This window comes from Cynocephalus volans, chromosome 5, assembly GCF_027409185.1.
Source record: "Cynocephalus volans isolate mCynVol1 chromosome 5, mCynVol1.pri, whole genome shotgun sequence".
Classification (NCBI taxonomy): Eukaryota; Metazoa; Chordata; class Mammalia; order Dermoptera; family Cynocephalidae; genus Cynocephalus; species Cynocephalus volans.
In genome coordinates this window covers 45,016,634-45,028,173 of record NC_084464.1, presented here as the reverse complement: position 1 = coordinate 45,028,173, position 11,540 = coordinate 45,016,634, and the positions used below count along the sequence as shown (strand labels likewise).

Below are 11,540 nucleotides of genomic sequence, written 5' to 3'. Positions count from 1 at the left end.
GTAAAGCCGGAAGGGGCTTTCAGATCCTTGACAGACAGTTGCTCACAGTAGCATACTAGATCCACTTGCTTCACTCTCTGTTGGGGCCCAAGATTAGAGCCTTGACCCTAGAGACCCAGAATGACGGGCAATTCCAGCTTTTGTCTCTATATCGAGGCTTCAGTTCCCAAATCACAGAATTACGCTATGGTAAACTTAAACAGAGTTTAGGCGTCTTTTAGTCCAGACCTTTCATATAGCACTAGATGATTAAATAATAGTTCCAAAGGCTCAGAGGCCCTTTTCTCCTTTGTCTCTCTCGGGTGCCGGAATTAGGGTCAGGACACGCAGGTGCAGGACTTGACATAGCCACGCCCCTTAATCCTGGCAGTGCTGAGCAAGGGCTTCCATCCCAGTCCCCTGATCCAGCTAGCTGTCAGACTGTGGGTTAGGATGGCAGAGGAGGAAGGTGATGTGGATGAGGGGGATGTGTTCTTGGCATTTGCCCAGGGTCCCTCTCCTCCCAGGGGTCCCCTGCAACGCGCCTTGGACAAGATGTTCTTTATCTTCCTGGCCCTTTTCCTGACACTGCTGATGCTGGAGGCTGCTTATAAACTGTTGTGGCCACTACCGTGGGCAAAGTTTGGGGACTGGCTTCTGGGGACACCTCAGAAGGAGGAGGAGCTGGAATTGTGACCATCTTTCCTATAAACATCCTTTTTCCCTGCCACAGAGGTGAGAGGGGATCAGGAGAAAAACTGGACTGTTGGGGGCTGTGGAGGGGACACTTGGATAGTTTAGAGCAGCAGTCTTTAAATTTCTGCACTTACACTCAGGGAAATAATTTTGCAAAAGTATGTACCTCCTCACATATTTTTAAGTAGGTGTCTAAAAAATTTTTATCATAAATTAAACTTGTTTCAAGGATGTAATTTCCGGCATATTGAAAATATTCACTTTTTTGGTGGGTGGCCAGTGCAGGGATTGAACCCTTGAACTTGGTGTTATGAACACCACATTCTAATCAACTGAGCTAACTGGCCAGCCCCACATTTTTTAATGTAACAACTAAATCACCTTTTTGAATGTTCAGGAGAATTGAAATATCATAGTGATTTGGTACCCACCACCACCCATTTAAAAATATGTAAGTAAGCTCTTAACAGTTGAGAATCATTTCTTTTCTTCTTTCATCATTCTCTTTTCTCCTTGAGCTCTTATTACCACTTCCCCACAGACAATTTTATGCTTTTATACTTGAAAGTCTTTTATTGACCAATCTATTACATTTTCTTGCATATATATATATTAATTGAGGTGAGAAATATATTGTAAGACTCTAGCTGTTAAAAATTCTTCTAGGTTGAGTTATTATAGTTATTATAAGAACAGAAGTGATCAAACTGCATAAAGATTGTACAAATTTTTGTAATTGTTAAAAATAAATTTTTAATAAGATAGAAAAGGAGGTGTTCATAGTGCCTTGATGAAAGAAATAGGTTAAATGTCTATTTAAGACAGGTAAGATTTCATGGTTAAGAACTATGTGTGTGTGTGTATATATATATATATAGAGAGAGAGAGAGTTATATATAAATATATATTTTAATATATATTTATATATAAAGTTATATATATTTAAATATATATGTATATATTTTTTTAAAGGGGGAGAAAGTCTATTGTAAAATGCCAAGGGAAGAAGAAGCTATACTGCAGGTGTTTCCTCAGGAAGACCAATTTTGGGACAGCCGAGGGTCTGGAAATGAAATCCCTATATCTGCCAAGTCCCAGAATCCTTGGAAGAGTTTACATGTCCCCCAATTTGAAGGCTGTAGGCTTAGACGAGTGGAGAGAAGTGATGTGGGATTCTTTAATGGAGGAGAGTGTGAGGTTATGGGACTCTGAGGGCGTCGGGGATGTGAGGGCTTCTGTGGTTCTAGCAAGTGGCAAGATGCCCACGAGTTGAGAAATGCTGAAGGATGCGGGAGGTGGGAATCTCAGCGACTGGGACCCTGTTAACCTTTCTAGTTTCCTCTGGACCCGGCCTGGCCTCCACGAATCCCTCCAGCCGCCCTAAACTGTGGTGGGTGGGGCGGGCGTCACAGCCAGTTTCTTCCCACTTCGTTCTTTCCTCAGCTCTCCCAGAAGAGGAAGAGACGAGACCAGAGGTATTTTATGAGCCTCATTTCGTCTCACAGCCCCCACAGCGGCAGTTTGGTCCCCATCATCGCCCGTCCTCAGGCCCTGGACCTCCCCGACAAAACACTGCCTCCCGGTCAGTACCGCCGGTCCTTCGGGGACCCCCTCCGGAGAAGAGCGGAGACCTGCTCAGGTCTCTCCACCTGCTTGGTCATTAGTTCCGTGGTGGAGCTTGAAAAGCAAATCAATAACAACAATAGCAATAATAATAACATCACACTTGTATGGCGCGTTGTGCTCATTTGTATGTATATGTTATGATTTAACGACTGGGAGACGCAGTACATGGGAGTGGAAGTAGCTGCTGGACAGCGGCAAGGAGCGCGCCGCCCTTGGAAGGGAAGGGGCAGGCGCAGTCGGTGAAGCCGTGCTATCGGGAATCTGGGAGATAGAAGGAAAAGGATTTATTTCCTTCTTAAGAGACTCCTACCCTTCCCTGAAGTCCTGCGCAGCCTTGGAGAGCTCAATTCCTTAACCACCCTGTTCCGTTCCCCCTCCCCTCCTTGGCACAATCCTCTCCGCACGCGACTCGCCGGCGGTTGGGCCCGAGGCAGGAAGTTTCTGATTGGAGGAGTCGCCGAAGCACCGGGTGAAAAGAGATCCACGGGCCGCACACCCGAGTCCGGGCGTAGCCAGCGCCGTACGGCAAAATGGCGGTCTCCAAATACTTTGGGACGCCCTGGGGAGGCAAACCCCGCCCCCTACAATTATTGGAGAAGGGAGCCGCAGACTATGTGGGCGGTGCGGGATGCGCTAGGGGGAGGGCCTTACTGCCGCTTCCGGCCATAGGCAAACTTGGTTCCGTACGACAATATGGCCGCACTTAGGTGTAGTAGGCGGAAACTCGGTGGCTTCCGGTCTGTAGAGGGGCCTGCTGTGGGAGGGGGAAGGAAGGCGGAGGGAACCATGCGAGGTTCTGCGATCAGCGGCGAGAGTCGCCTCCAGAGACCGTTTCTGAGGTGGGGGCCGGACGGTGCGGGGAGCGAAGGAGGGGGCGGGGATATCGAGGGAGAAGTATTGGAGAGACGCGGGAGCTGAGTCTGAGGGAAAAGCTGTGGTACCTTCCTATCCCTGAAGGGGAATGGGGCGGCCGGGGGCTGAACTGGGGGAGGGGGACTTGGCGGGAAGCTCATCTACTAGACCGGCCCGACCCAGGGTTGGGATCCGAGAGGATTCCGCAGAGCCCACTGGGAGGCTTGCGATAGGTTACAGGTCACAGAGAAAGAATGGGAAAAATTAGGGTGGGGTGAGAGGGAGGGGACTTAAGGTGAAATTCCTCCAACCTATAGCACCTATTTGAGGAGACCCATCAGAGGGTGAAATATGGAGACAATTCAGGGGGGGAAAGAGAATGGATTGTTGGGAGGGAACCTCTTTTGCCTCGGAGAATCTAAGAGTTGGGGGTGATCATTCAGGATGGGTGGGGTGTGGGTTTGACTTAAGGGCGAAAGGGGGTAACACGTGAGGTGGTGCCGACGAGGGAGAGTTATCTGTGCAAGGTGGTGTCAGGGAAATTTGGGGTGCAGTGTGGGAGGTGTTCCTGGGCTTGGGAGGAAGAATCAAGTTACCAACTGTGAGTAGTGGGGAAATGCAACAGAAAGACCGGAAATCGACGTAAGGGGTGGAGTTGGGGGTGTGGACTTAAGGTTTGGGGTTAGTTTGCTCTCCCCCGACTTGAAGGGCCCGAAAAGCGTAGAACTAATGGTTGCTGATGATAGGCAGTGAGGACATTGTTAGTAAGACTTGGTGTTACTAAAACCCAAGGAGATTGGAAAATGTGTCAGATAAAGGGATGGGGCTGTGCTGGAGGGGCTCTTTCTGAGGCCCCATCCCCTTCCAGCAGGAATTCCGAAATCCCCAACACTTTCTCCCTCCGGGGGATTTGATCCCCCATGGCCAGCGCTAACAGCATCATTGTGCTGGATGATGATGATGAAGATGAAGCAGCTGCTCAGCCAGGGCCCTCCCACCCACCCCCCAATCCGGCCTCACCCCAGCCAGAAGCCCCTGGCTCCTCTGAGCCCCATCGGGCTGGAGGAAGCAGTAGTTCGGGCGGCAAGAAGTGCTACAAGTTGGAGAATGAGAAGCTGTTTGAAGAGGTGAGCTTTAGGGGAGAAGATTCTTGTATCCCAGGGAGGGGGATGGCTGACTGGCTCTCCTATCCTTTCTTTCCCACTAACCCCACTTCCCTTTCTTTCTCTCAACCTCCCCCCGTCTCTTTCCCACTCCCTTCTTCCCCTGGATCCTCCAGTTCCTTGAACTGTGTAAGATGCAGACAGCAGACCACCCTGAAGTGGTCCCATTCCTCTATAACCGGAAGCAGCGTGCCCAATCTCTGTTTTTGGCCTCTGCGGAGTTTTGCAACATCCTTTCATGGGTCCTGTCTCGGGCTCAGAGCCGGCCAGCCAAGCTCTATGTCTACATCAATGAGCTCTGCACTGTTCTCAAGGCCCACTCAGCCAAGAAGAAGCTGAATCTGGCCCCCGCTGCCACCACCTCCAGTGAGCCCTCTGGGAATAACCCTCCCACAGACCCCTCCTCGGACCCCACAAATGCTGAAACCACTGCCTCTGAGGCCCCAAGGACCCGTGGTTCCCGGCGGCAGATCCAGCGGTTGGAGCAGCTGCTGGCACTCTATGTTGCAGAGATTCGGCGGCTGCAGGAAAAGGAGTTGGATCTGTCAGAATTGGATGACCCAGACTCCACATACCTGCAGGAGGCACGGTTGAAGCGTAAGCTGATTCGCCTCTTTGGGCGTCTGTGTGAGCTGAAAGACTGCTCTTCACTGACGGGCCGTGTCATAGAGCAGCGCATCCCCTACCGGGGCACCCGCTACCCAGAGGTTAACAGGCGCATTGAGCGGCTCATCAACAAGCCAGGGCTTGATACTTTCCCTGACTATGGAGATGTGCTGCAGGCCGTGGAGAAAGCAGCTGCTCGTCACAGCCTCGGCCTCCCCCGACAGCAGCTCCAGCTCATAGCTCAGGATGCCTTCCGAGATGTGGGCATCAGGTTACAGGAGCGACGCCACCTGGATCTCATCTACAACTTTGGCTGCCACCTCACAGATGACTATAGGCCAGGTAAGGGGTTAGTGAGATTCCCATCAGTGACTATTATATGTTGGATGTGTGGTGGAGGGAATAACTCTCTATTCCCTGCTTCTAGGGTTTGGGCTGAGTGCTCTGACTTTATATCTTCCCACGTAGGCATTGACCCTGCACTATCAGATCCTGTGTTGGCCCGGCGTCTTCAGGAAAACCGGAGTTTGGCCATGAGCCGGCTGGATGAGGTCATCTCCAAATATGCAATGATGCAAGACAAAAGTGAGGAGGGCGAGAGACAGAAGAGAAGAGCCCGGCTCCAAGGCACTTCTTCCTACTCTGCAGATTCCCCTAAAGCCTCCATGGATTCTGGTGAGGTGTGGAAGGGGTACATCCTTCAGAGAAACCTTGTTCTTCCCTTGCACTGACTACCTGGGAGTCCTTGGTGACTGATGGGGAAGTGTGCAGAAGGAATGCAAGAACCAAACCCTCTGGGGCAAGGGATTCCTTAGAGAAATTTCTTTGTTCCCCAGGGTCCTAGTGGAATGACATCCCAGGAGTGCCCTACTACTTCCAGGGCTGAGACGGATAATGAAGTTGATGAGGAAAGTGATGATGAGGAGGAGGAAGAAGATGAGGAGGAAGAATATGAGGAGGCCACAGATTCTGAAGAGGAGGAGGACCTGGAACAGATGCAGGAAGGTCAGGGGGACGATGAAGAGGAGGAGGAGGAGGAGGCAGGTATGTCAGGGGAACATTTTCCTCACCTGTCAGTTCTACTCTGTTGGGCATGAGCCACCGGTGTGAGACCCTTTCCCTTCTTTCTCTTACTCCTAGTGTCCTCTCAGCAGTATTTTTTCCCCCTAGTTCTCATGCTACCCCTCTCCTCTTTTCTTCTTCTTTTGCAGGTAAGGATGGAGACAAGAGCCCCATGTCTCCACCACAGATCTCCACTGAAAAGAACCTGGAACCTGGCAAAGGGATCAGCAGGTCTTCAGGCGAGCAGCAAAACAAAGGACTCACAGTGTCACTGTCCTCGCTGTCGGAAGAATCCCTGGCCCCCTTCAGCATAGATGCTGAAAGTAATGGAGAACAGCCTGAAGAGTTGCCCTTGGAGGAAGAGAGCCCTATTTCTCAGCTCTTTGAGCTAGAGATTGAAGCCTTGCCCCTGGATACCACCCCTTCCCCTGAGGAGAGGGACATTTCCTCTTCCAGAAAGCAATCAGAGGAGCCCCTCACCACTGTTGTGGAGAATGGGGCAGCCATGGTCACTTCAACTTCCTTCAATGGAGGTGTCTCTCCTCACTCCTGGGGAGATTCCAGTCCCCCCTGCAAGAAATCTCGGAAGGAGAAGAAGCAAACAGGATCAGGGCCATTAGGAAACAGGTAACAACAACAGGAGGAGGAGTAGGGAAGCCAAGGAGAAATTGCAGGGGGCTTTCTGAGAGGAATATTGGGAACTGAGTCTGTTGGGAGAGATTGGACACCCTCCTTTCAACCTCATACTCCCCATACCCCTCTACGTATTTATGTTTCTGTTCCCAGCTATGTGGAAAGGCAAAGGGCAGTGCATGAGAAGAATGGGAAGAAGATATGTACCCTGCCCAGCCCACCTTCCCCCTTCACTTCCATGTCCCCGGTTGCTGATTCCTCCACAAGGGTGGACTCTCCCAGCCATGGCCTGGTGACCAGCTCCCTCTGCAGCCCTTCTCCAGCCCGGCTGTCTCAAAACCCCCAATCCCAGACTCCCCGGCCCAGTACTTACAAGGTAAGAGGGGGGAGGCTATTTTTCATCTGACAGTTTGTTCTCTTTCATTGTCAGTTTCAGACACTTAGTCTCAATATTGCACCTGCCACATCTTCTCTCCGTTTTTTCCCCACCCAATTTTTAATATCTAAATTCTTCCTTCTGCTTCTACATCCTCTGTACTCCAGACCTCTCTGACTCTGTCTCTCACTTCCCTTCAGATGAGTGTGGCCACACAATGCGATCCCGAGGAAATCATCGTGCTCTCAGACTCTGATTAACTGCCTCCTCCTCTCCCCGCCTCCAAAATGTTTGGAATAGCATTTGGAAGATGGTGGGAAAGGGATGAAATGAGCTAATTCCTTTTTGGTCGTGTTTCTTTTAAAAAACAAAAGCCTAAGTTTTACACAAAAACGTTAATAAACAATAAAGTTTTTTTCTTATTGTATCCCTGTCTCTTGCTCTTCTGCTGTCACAGATTGGCATCAGCTGTCCCCAGGTTCAGTGTTAGCCCAGCCCCCGGATCTGTCCTTTCTAGCCGCTGGCCCTTGCAAGCCTCTGGAGTTTCCTCGCCTTCGGGCCTTCCTGGTGCCCGCTGTCAGGCACTTTTTAAAAAAATGTGCTTCAGCCTCTTTAACAGCGATTTACTTTCTCACTTCGAGCGGTAGGAGCAAAAAGGCCAATCAGGGGCAGATTTAAGGTTACTTGGCCAATCCAGGCCCAGGGGAAGGGGGCGGGACTTCAGAGGCACTGTCAAAAGCTGGGAAGAGGGCGATTTGGTCCCGCAAACCAGCTAATGGCCACAGCTCGGAGGCGGAGCCTGGGGAACGATGGCCAGGACCTATCGCCAATGGGAAAAAGTAGGCTTATAGAATTAAAGGGGAATAAATGCTTCGGCCGAACCAAGTCCTGAGTCTCCAGCGGAGTAGGGGAGCTAGTACCTTTAAGGTAGAATGAGACAATGGTAATTTAAAGGAGAAGTGGCCGAGTCGGCCGAGTATTGCCCAGCGGCACGGGCGGGGTGCCCGCCTGCCCCTTTAAAGTCGGAGGAGCGGGAGGCGGAGCGGAGGCGGAGGGCGGAGGGAGTCGGCGCAAGATGGCGGCGGGAGGGGCCCAGGCTGCAGCTCTGGCCGCCGAGTGAGGGGCGGGGGGGGCCCGGGGGCGCGCGGCCCGGTAAGCGGGGACGCGCGGGGTTGGGGGGCGCCTTCCGGGTGGGAGAGGAGGCCGAGGTAGCTCTCGGGGAGGAGCGGGGGGGGTGGTCGGGGGGGCAGACAAGGGGCGTGGCCTAAGGGACCGAGGGGGCGGAGCAAGGAGCGAGACTTGAAATGGGTGGAGCTAGAGATAAGCTGGGGGCTAAAGGGGGCGTGATCGGTGAGGGGCGGGGGGCCATAGCCTAAGGGGAGATGGAGTAAGGGGTGGTTTTCAGTAGAGAAGAAGACCTGTCCCCCTTTTGGTGTTTGTACAGAACACGAAAAAGGTGGATTTTGGAAAGTCAAGCTCTCAGGCAAATGGAAAATTGGGTGTAATTTTGAGGGAAGACACCCCATTCCCTAAGAGTACCTTATTTCCCTAACTTCCAAGGAAAAGGCACATGATTTAGAGTCAGGACACCTGTGGTTGCTGGCGCTGCCACTTACTGACTGCATGACCCTGAATAATCTCTTAATCTTTCTGAGCCTCAGTTTCCTCATCTGTCAAATGGGGTTTAGAGGAATACCTACCTCACAGTGTTATTGTGGGGAATTACTCAGATGAGAGTTGTGAACATATTTTTAAATTCTAAAGGAAGGGCTATGTTGTGAGACGTTATCATTCTTCTCTCTTTTTCTTCCCAGAGACCCCCCCGGCCGCCCTTCTCCTTCCTTTGTTCCTGTGGCTGGGGGGGGTATCCCCTCCCTCCACAACATGGAGCCATCTCCTCTGTCTCCCAGTGGGGCAGCACTCCCCCTGCCTCTATCACTGGCTCCACCCCCACTACCCCTGCCAGCAGCTGCAGTGGTACACGTGTCTTTCCCTGAGGTGACCAGTGCCCTCTTGGAATCCCTCAATCAGCAGCGGCTGCAGGGCCAGCTCTGTGATGTGTCCATCCGAGTGCAGGGCAGGGAGTTCCGGGCTCATCGGGCTGTCCTGGCTGCCTCCTCCCCTTACTTCCATGACCAGGTCCTACTCAAGGGTATGACCTCTATCTCGCTACCCAGCGTCATGGACCCAGGCGCTTTCGAGACTGTCCTGGCTTCTGCTTACACAGGACGCCTCAGCATGGCCGCTGCTGATATTGTCAACTTCCTCACAGTGGGGTCTGTGCTCCAAATGTGGCACATTGTGGACAAGTGCACTGAACTCCTCCGAGAAGGCCGGGCCTTGGCCACGACCACCATCACTACTGCTGCAGCCACCTCTGTCACTGTCCCTGGTGCTGGGGTTCCATCAGGGAGTGGGGCCACCGTTGCCCCCGCCACCATGGGCTCCATGCGTTCCCATGCCTCCAGCCACGCCAGTGAGAATCAGTCTCCCAGCAGCAGCAACTACTTCAGCCCCCGAGAGTCCACTGATTTCTCATCTTCCTCTCAAGAGACATTTGCAGCTTCTGCAGTGGGCAGTGGAGAGCGGCGAGGAGGCGGCCCTGTATTCCCAGCCCCTGTGGTTGGCAGTGGGGGGGCTACATCTGGGAAGCTGCTGCTGGAGGCAGATGAGCTGTGTGATGATGGTGGGGATGGGAGGGGGGCAGTCGTCCCTGGGGCTGGGCTCCGGCGGCCCACCTACGCACCCCACAGCATCATGCCACAGAAACACTGGGTGTATGTGAAGCGGGGTGGAAACTGCCCAGCACCAGCACCCCTGGTTCCCCAAGACCCAGAGCTGGAGGAGGAAGAGGAGGAGGAAGACCTGGTGTTGACCTGTGAGGATGATGAAGATGAAGAGCTGGGAGGTGGTTCTGGGGTTCCAGCAGGGGGAGGGCCTGAAGCTACCCTCAGCATAAGCGATGTCCGCACCCTGACTGAGCCTACCGACAAGGGGGAGGAGCAGGTCAACTTCTGTGAGTCCTCCAATGACTTTGGCCCCTATGAGGGTGGGGGTCCCGGCGCAGGGCTTGATGACTCAGGGGGGCCCATCCCCTCCTCCTATACCCCCTCCCACCCTCCGAGACCCCTCCTTCCTTTGGACATGCAGGGCAACCAGATCCTGGTCTTCCCATCATCTTCATCCTCCGCCTCACAGGCTCCCGGCCAGCCACCAGGGAATCAAGCCGAACACCACGGGGCGGTGACCCCAGGGGGCACATCGGTGGGGGGCCTGGGTGTGCCAGGTGGCGCTGGCGGGGCCCCTGGAGGGACCAGCAGCGGGGACGGGAATAAGATCTTTCTGTGCCACTGCGGGAAGGCCTTCTCCCACAAGAGCATGCGGGACCGGCACGTGAACATGCACCTCAACCTGCGGCCCTTTGACTGCCCTGTGTGCAACAAAAAGTTCAAGATGAAGCACCATTTGACTGAGCACATGAAGACGCACACAGGTCTGAAGCCCTACGAGTGCGGCGTCTGCGCCAAGAAGTTCATGTGGCGAGACAGCTTCATGCGCCACCGGGGACACTGTGAGCGCCGGCACCGCCTGGGCGGGGCCGGACCCGGGGCGCCCACGGGTCCAGCCTTGCAGCCCAAGAGGGAGTCCTCCGGAGCGGGCGGGGGCAGTGGCGATGAGGCAAGTGGGGCCACGCCCCAGTCCAGCAGAAGTGTTTGGTCCCCACCCAGCGTCCACAAGGTGGAGATGGGCTTCAATGGGGGCGGGGGAGCAAACTGAAGGGGCAGGCTACTTGGGAGTAGCTTTCGGGAAAGAGGGAATAGGGAGCACAGTCCAGGGGTGCTGTGGCCCCTGGGTGATCTCTCACCCTACTTACTGTCTTCCTTTATCTCTATGGACTTGTACATATTCTGGAGGGGGAACCCAGTTGCACCATGGCCAGCCCATTCCACCCCTCAGCTCCTTCCTCCCTAGATGTCCCTTCCTTCCCCACCGATGGGTCCATCGAAGCCCCAGCTTCACAGAGTAGGGCGCGCATGATGGGGGGAGGGAGAGGGGAAGTTTTGAGCATCCTGGAGTCACAGGGTCAAGGGGTCAGGTGGTTGTAGTCTGTGCCTGAAGTCTGTGTTTGTGTTGTTGTGGGGACCAGACCTTTGAGTCCCACCTTTGTCCCAGAACCTACCCCCTCCCGAAGGATGAACCCCTTATTTCTATCCTATCTTTCCCCCCCTCCTGGGGATCCCTAACTCTGTTCTCGTGGGGGAGTGGATAGAGACCAGGAGGGAGTAAGTCGTAGGAATACGAGGTTTTTATTTTTTTAAAAAAATAGTGATTAAAATATTTATTGGTCATTTCACTTGGCTTCCCTACAACCCTTATGTGTTTGCTGGGGACCCGGCACAGGTGGGGGAAAGCGGGATTGAAGGTTCTCGGGGAAGCGGATGATGGAGGGGGAGGATAAGGGAAATTTGGAGAAGGCTCGAGCTTGGCGCTGCTGGGTGGTCCAGGAGGGCGCCGCAGGGCTGAAGTACCTTGACGAGAATTGGAGA

General features: G+C 53.4%; 3 protein-coding genes across 5 annotated transcripts; all 3 read left to right on the top strand.

Annotated features, from left to right (window-relative positions):
* Positions 1-432: 432 nt before the first annotated feature.
* Positions 433-675, top strand: SMIM40 (small integral membrane protein 40). Its single transcript, XM_063096384.1, has one exon. It carries the CDS (start codon positions 433-435, stop codon positions 673-675), a length of 243 nt encoding a protein of 80 aa, XP_062952454.1.
* Positions 676-3,059: 2,384 nt separating this feature from the next.
* DAXX (death domain associated protein) lies at positions 3,060-7,420 on the top strand. 3 transcript variants are annotated; one of them, XM_063097172.1, is made up of 8 exons: positions 3,060-3,140; positions 4,022-4,280; positions 4,433-5,264; positions 5,391-5,602; positions 5,759-5,966; positions 6,134-6,611; positions 6,771-6,993; positions 7,194-7,420. In XM_063097172.1, exons 2-8 carry the CDS (start codon positions 4,074-4,076, stop codon positions 7,251-7,253), a joined length of 2,220 nt encoding a protein of 739 aa, XP_062953242.1. In that variant the 5' UTR covers positions 3,060-3,140; positions 4,022-4,073; the 3' UTR covers positions 7,254-7,420. The 3 variants fall into 3 exon arrangements, with proteins under 3 accessions (XP_062953242.1, XP_062953243.1, XP_062953244.1); XM_063097173.1 differs by having other exon boundaries at positions 3,065-3,140; positions 4,025-4,280; XM_063097174.1 differs by lacking the exon at positions 4,022-4,280 and having other exon boundaries at positions 3,066-3,140.
* Positions 7,421-8,060: 640 nt separating this feature from the next.
* ZBTB22 (zinc finger and BTB domain containing 22) lies at positions 8,061-11,408 on the top strand. The gene is made up of 2 exons (XM_063097383.1): positions 8,061-8,145; positions 8,808-11,408. Exon 2 carries the CDS (start codon positions 8,878-8,880, stop codon positions 10,768-10,770), a length of 1,893 nt encoding a protein of 630 aa, XP_062953453.1. The 5' UTR covers positions 8,061-8,145; positions 8,808-8,877; the 3' UTR covers positions 10,771-11,408.
* Positions 11,409-11,540: the final 132 nt, after the last annotated feature.

What these genes read in the sequence shown, in the direction of transcription:
- SMIM40 (XM_063096384.1), top strand. Translation starts at nt 433, where the DNA reads ATGGCAGAGGAGGAAGGTGATGTGGATGAGGGGGATGTGTTCTTGGCA.
- DAXX (XM_063097172.1), top strand. Translation starts at nt 4,074, where the DNA reads ATGGCCAGCGCTAACAGCATCATTGTGCTGGATGATGATGATGAAGAT. An exon ending in TCAGGGCCATTAGGAAACAG is followed by an intron (nt 6,612 to 6,770) that starts GTAACAACAACA and finishes TTCTGTTCCCAG; the next exon opens with CTATGTGGAAAGGCAAAGGG. An exon ending in CCCGGCCCAGTACTTACAAG is followed by an intron (nt 6,994 to 7,193) that starts GTAAGAGGGGGG and finishes ACTTCCCTTCAG; the next exon opens with ATGAGTGTGGCCACACAATG.
- ZBTB22 (XM_063097383.1), top strand. Translation starts at nt 8,878, where the DNA reads ATGGAGCCATCTCCTCTGTCTCCCAGTGGGGCAGCACTCCCCCTGCCT.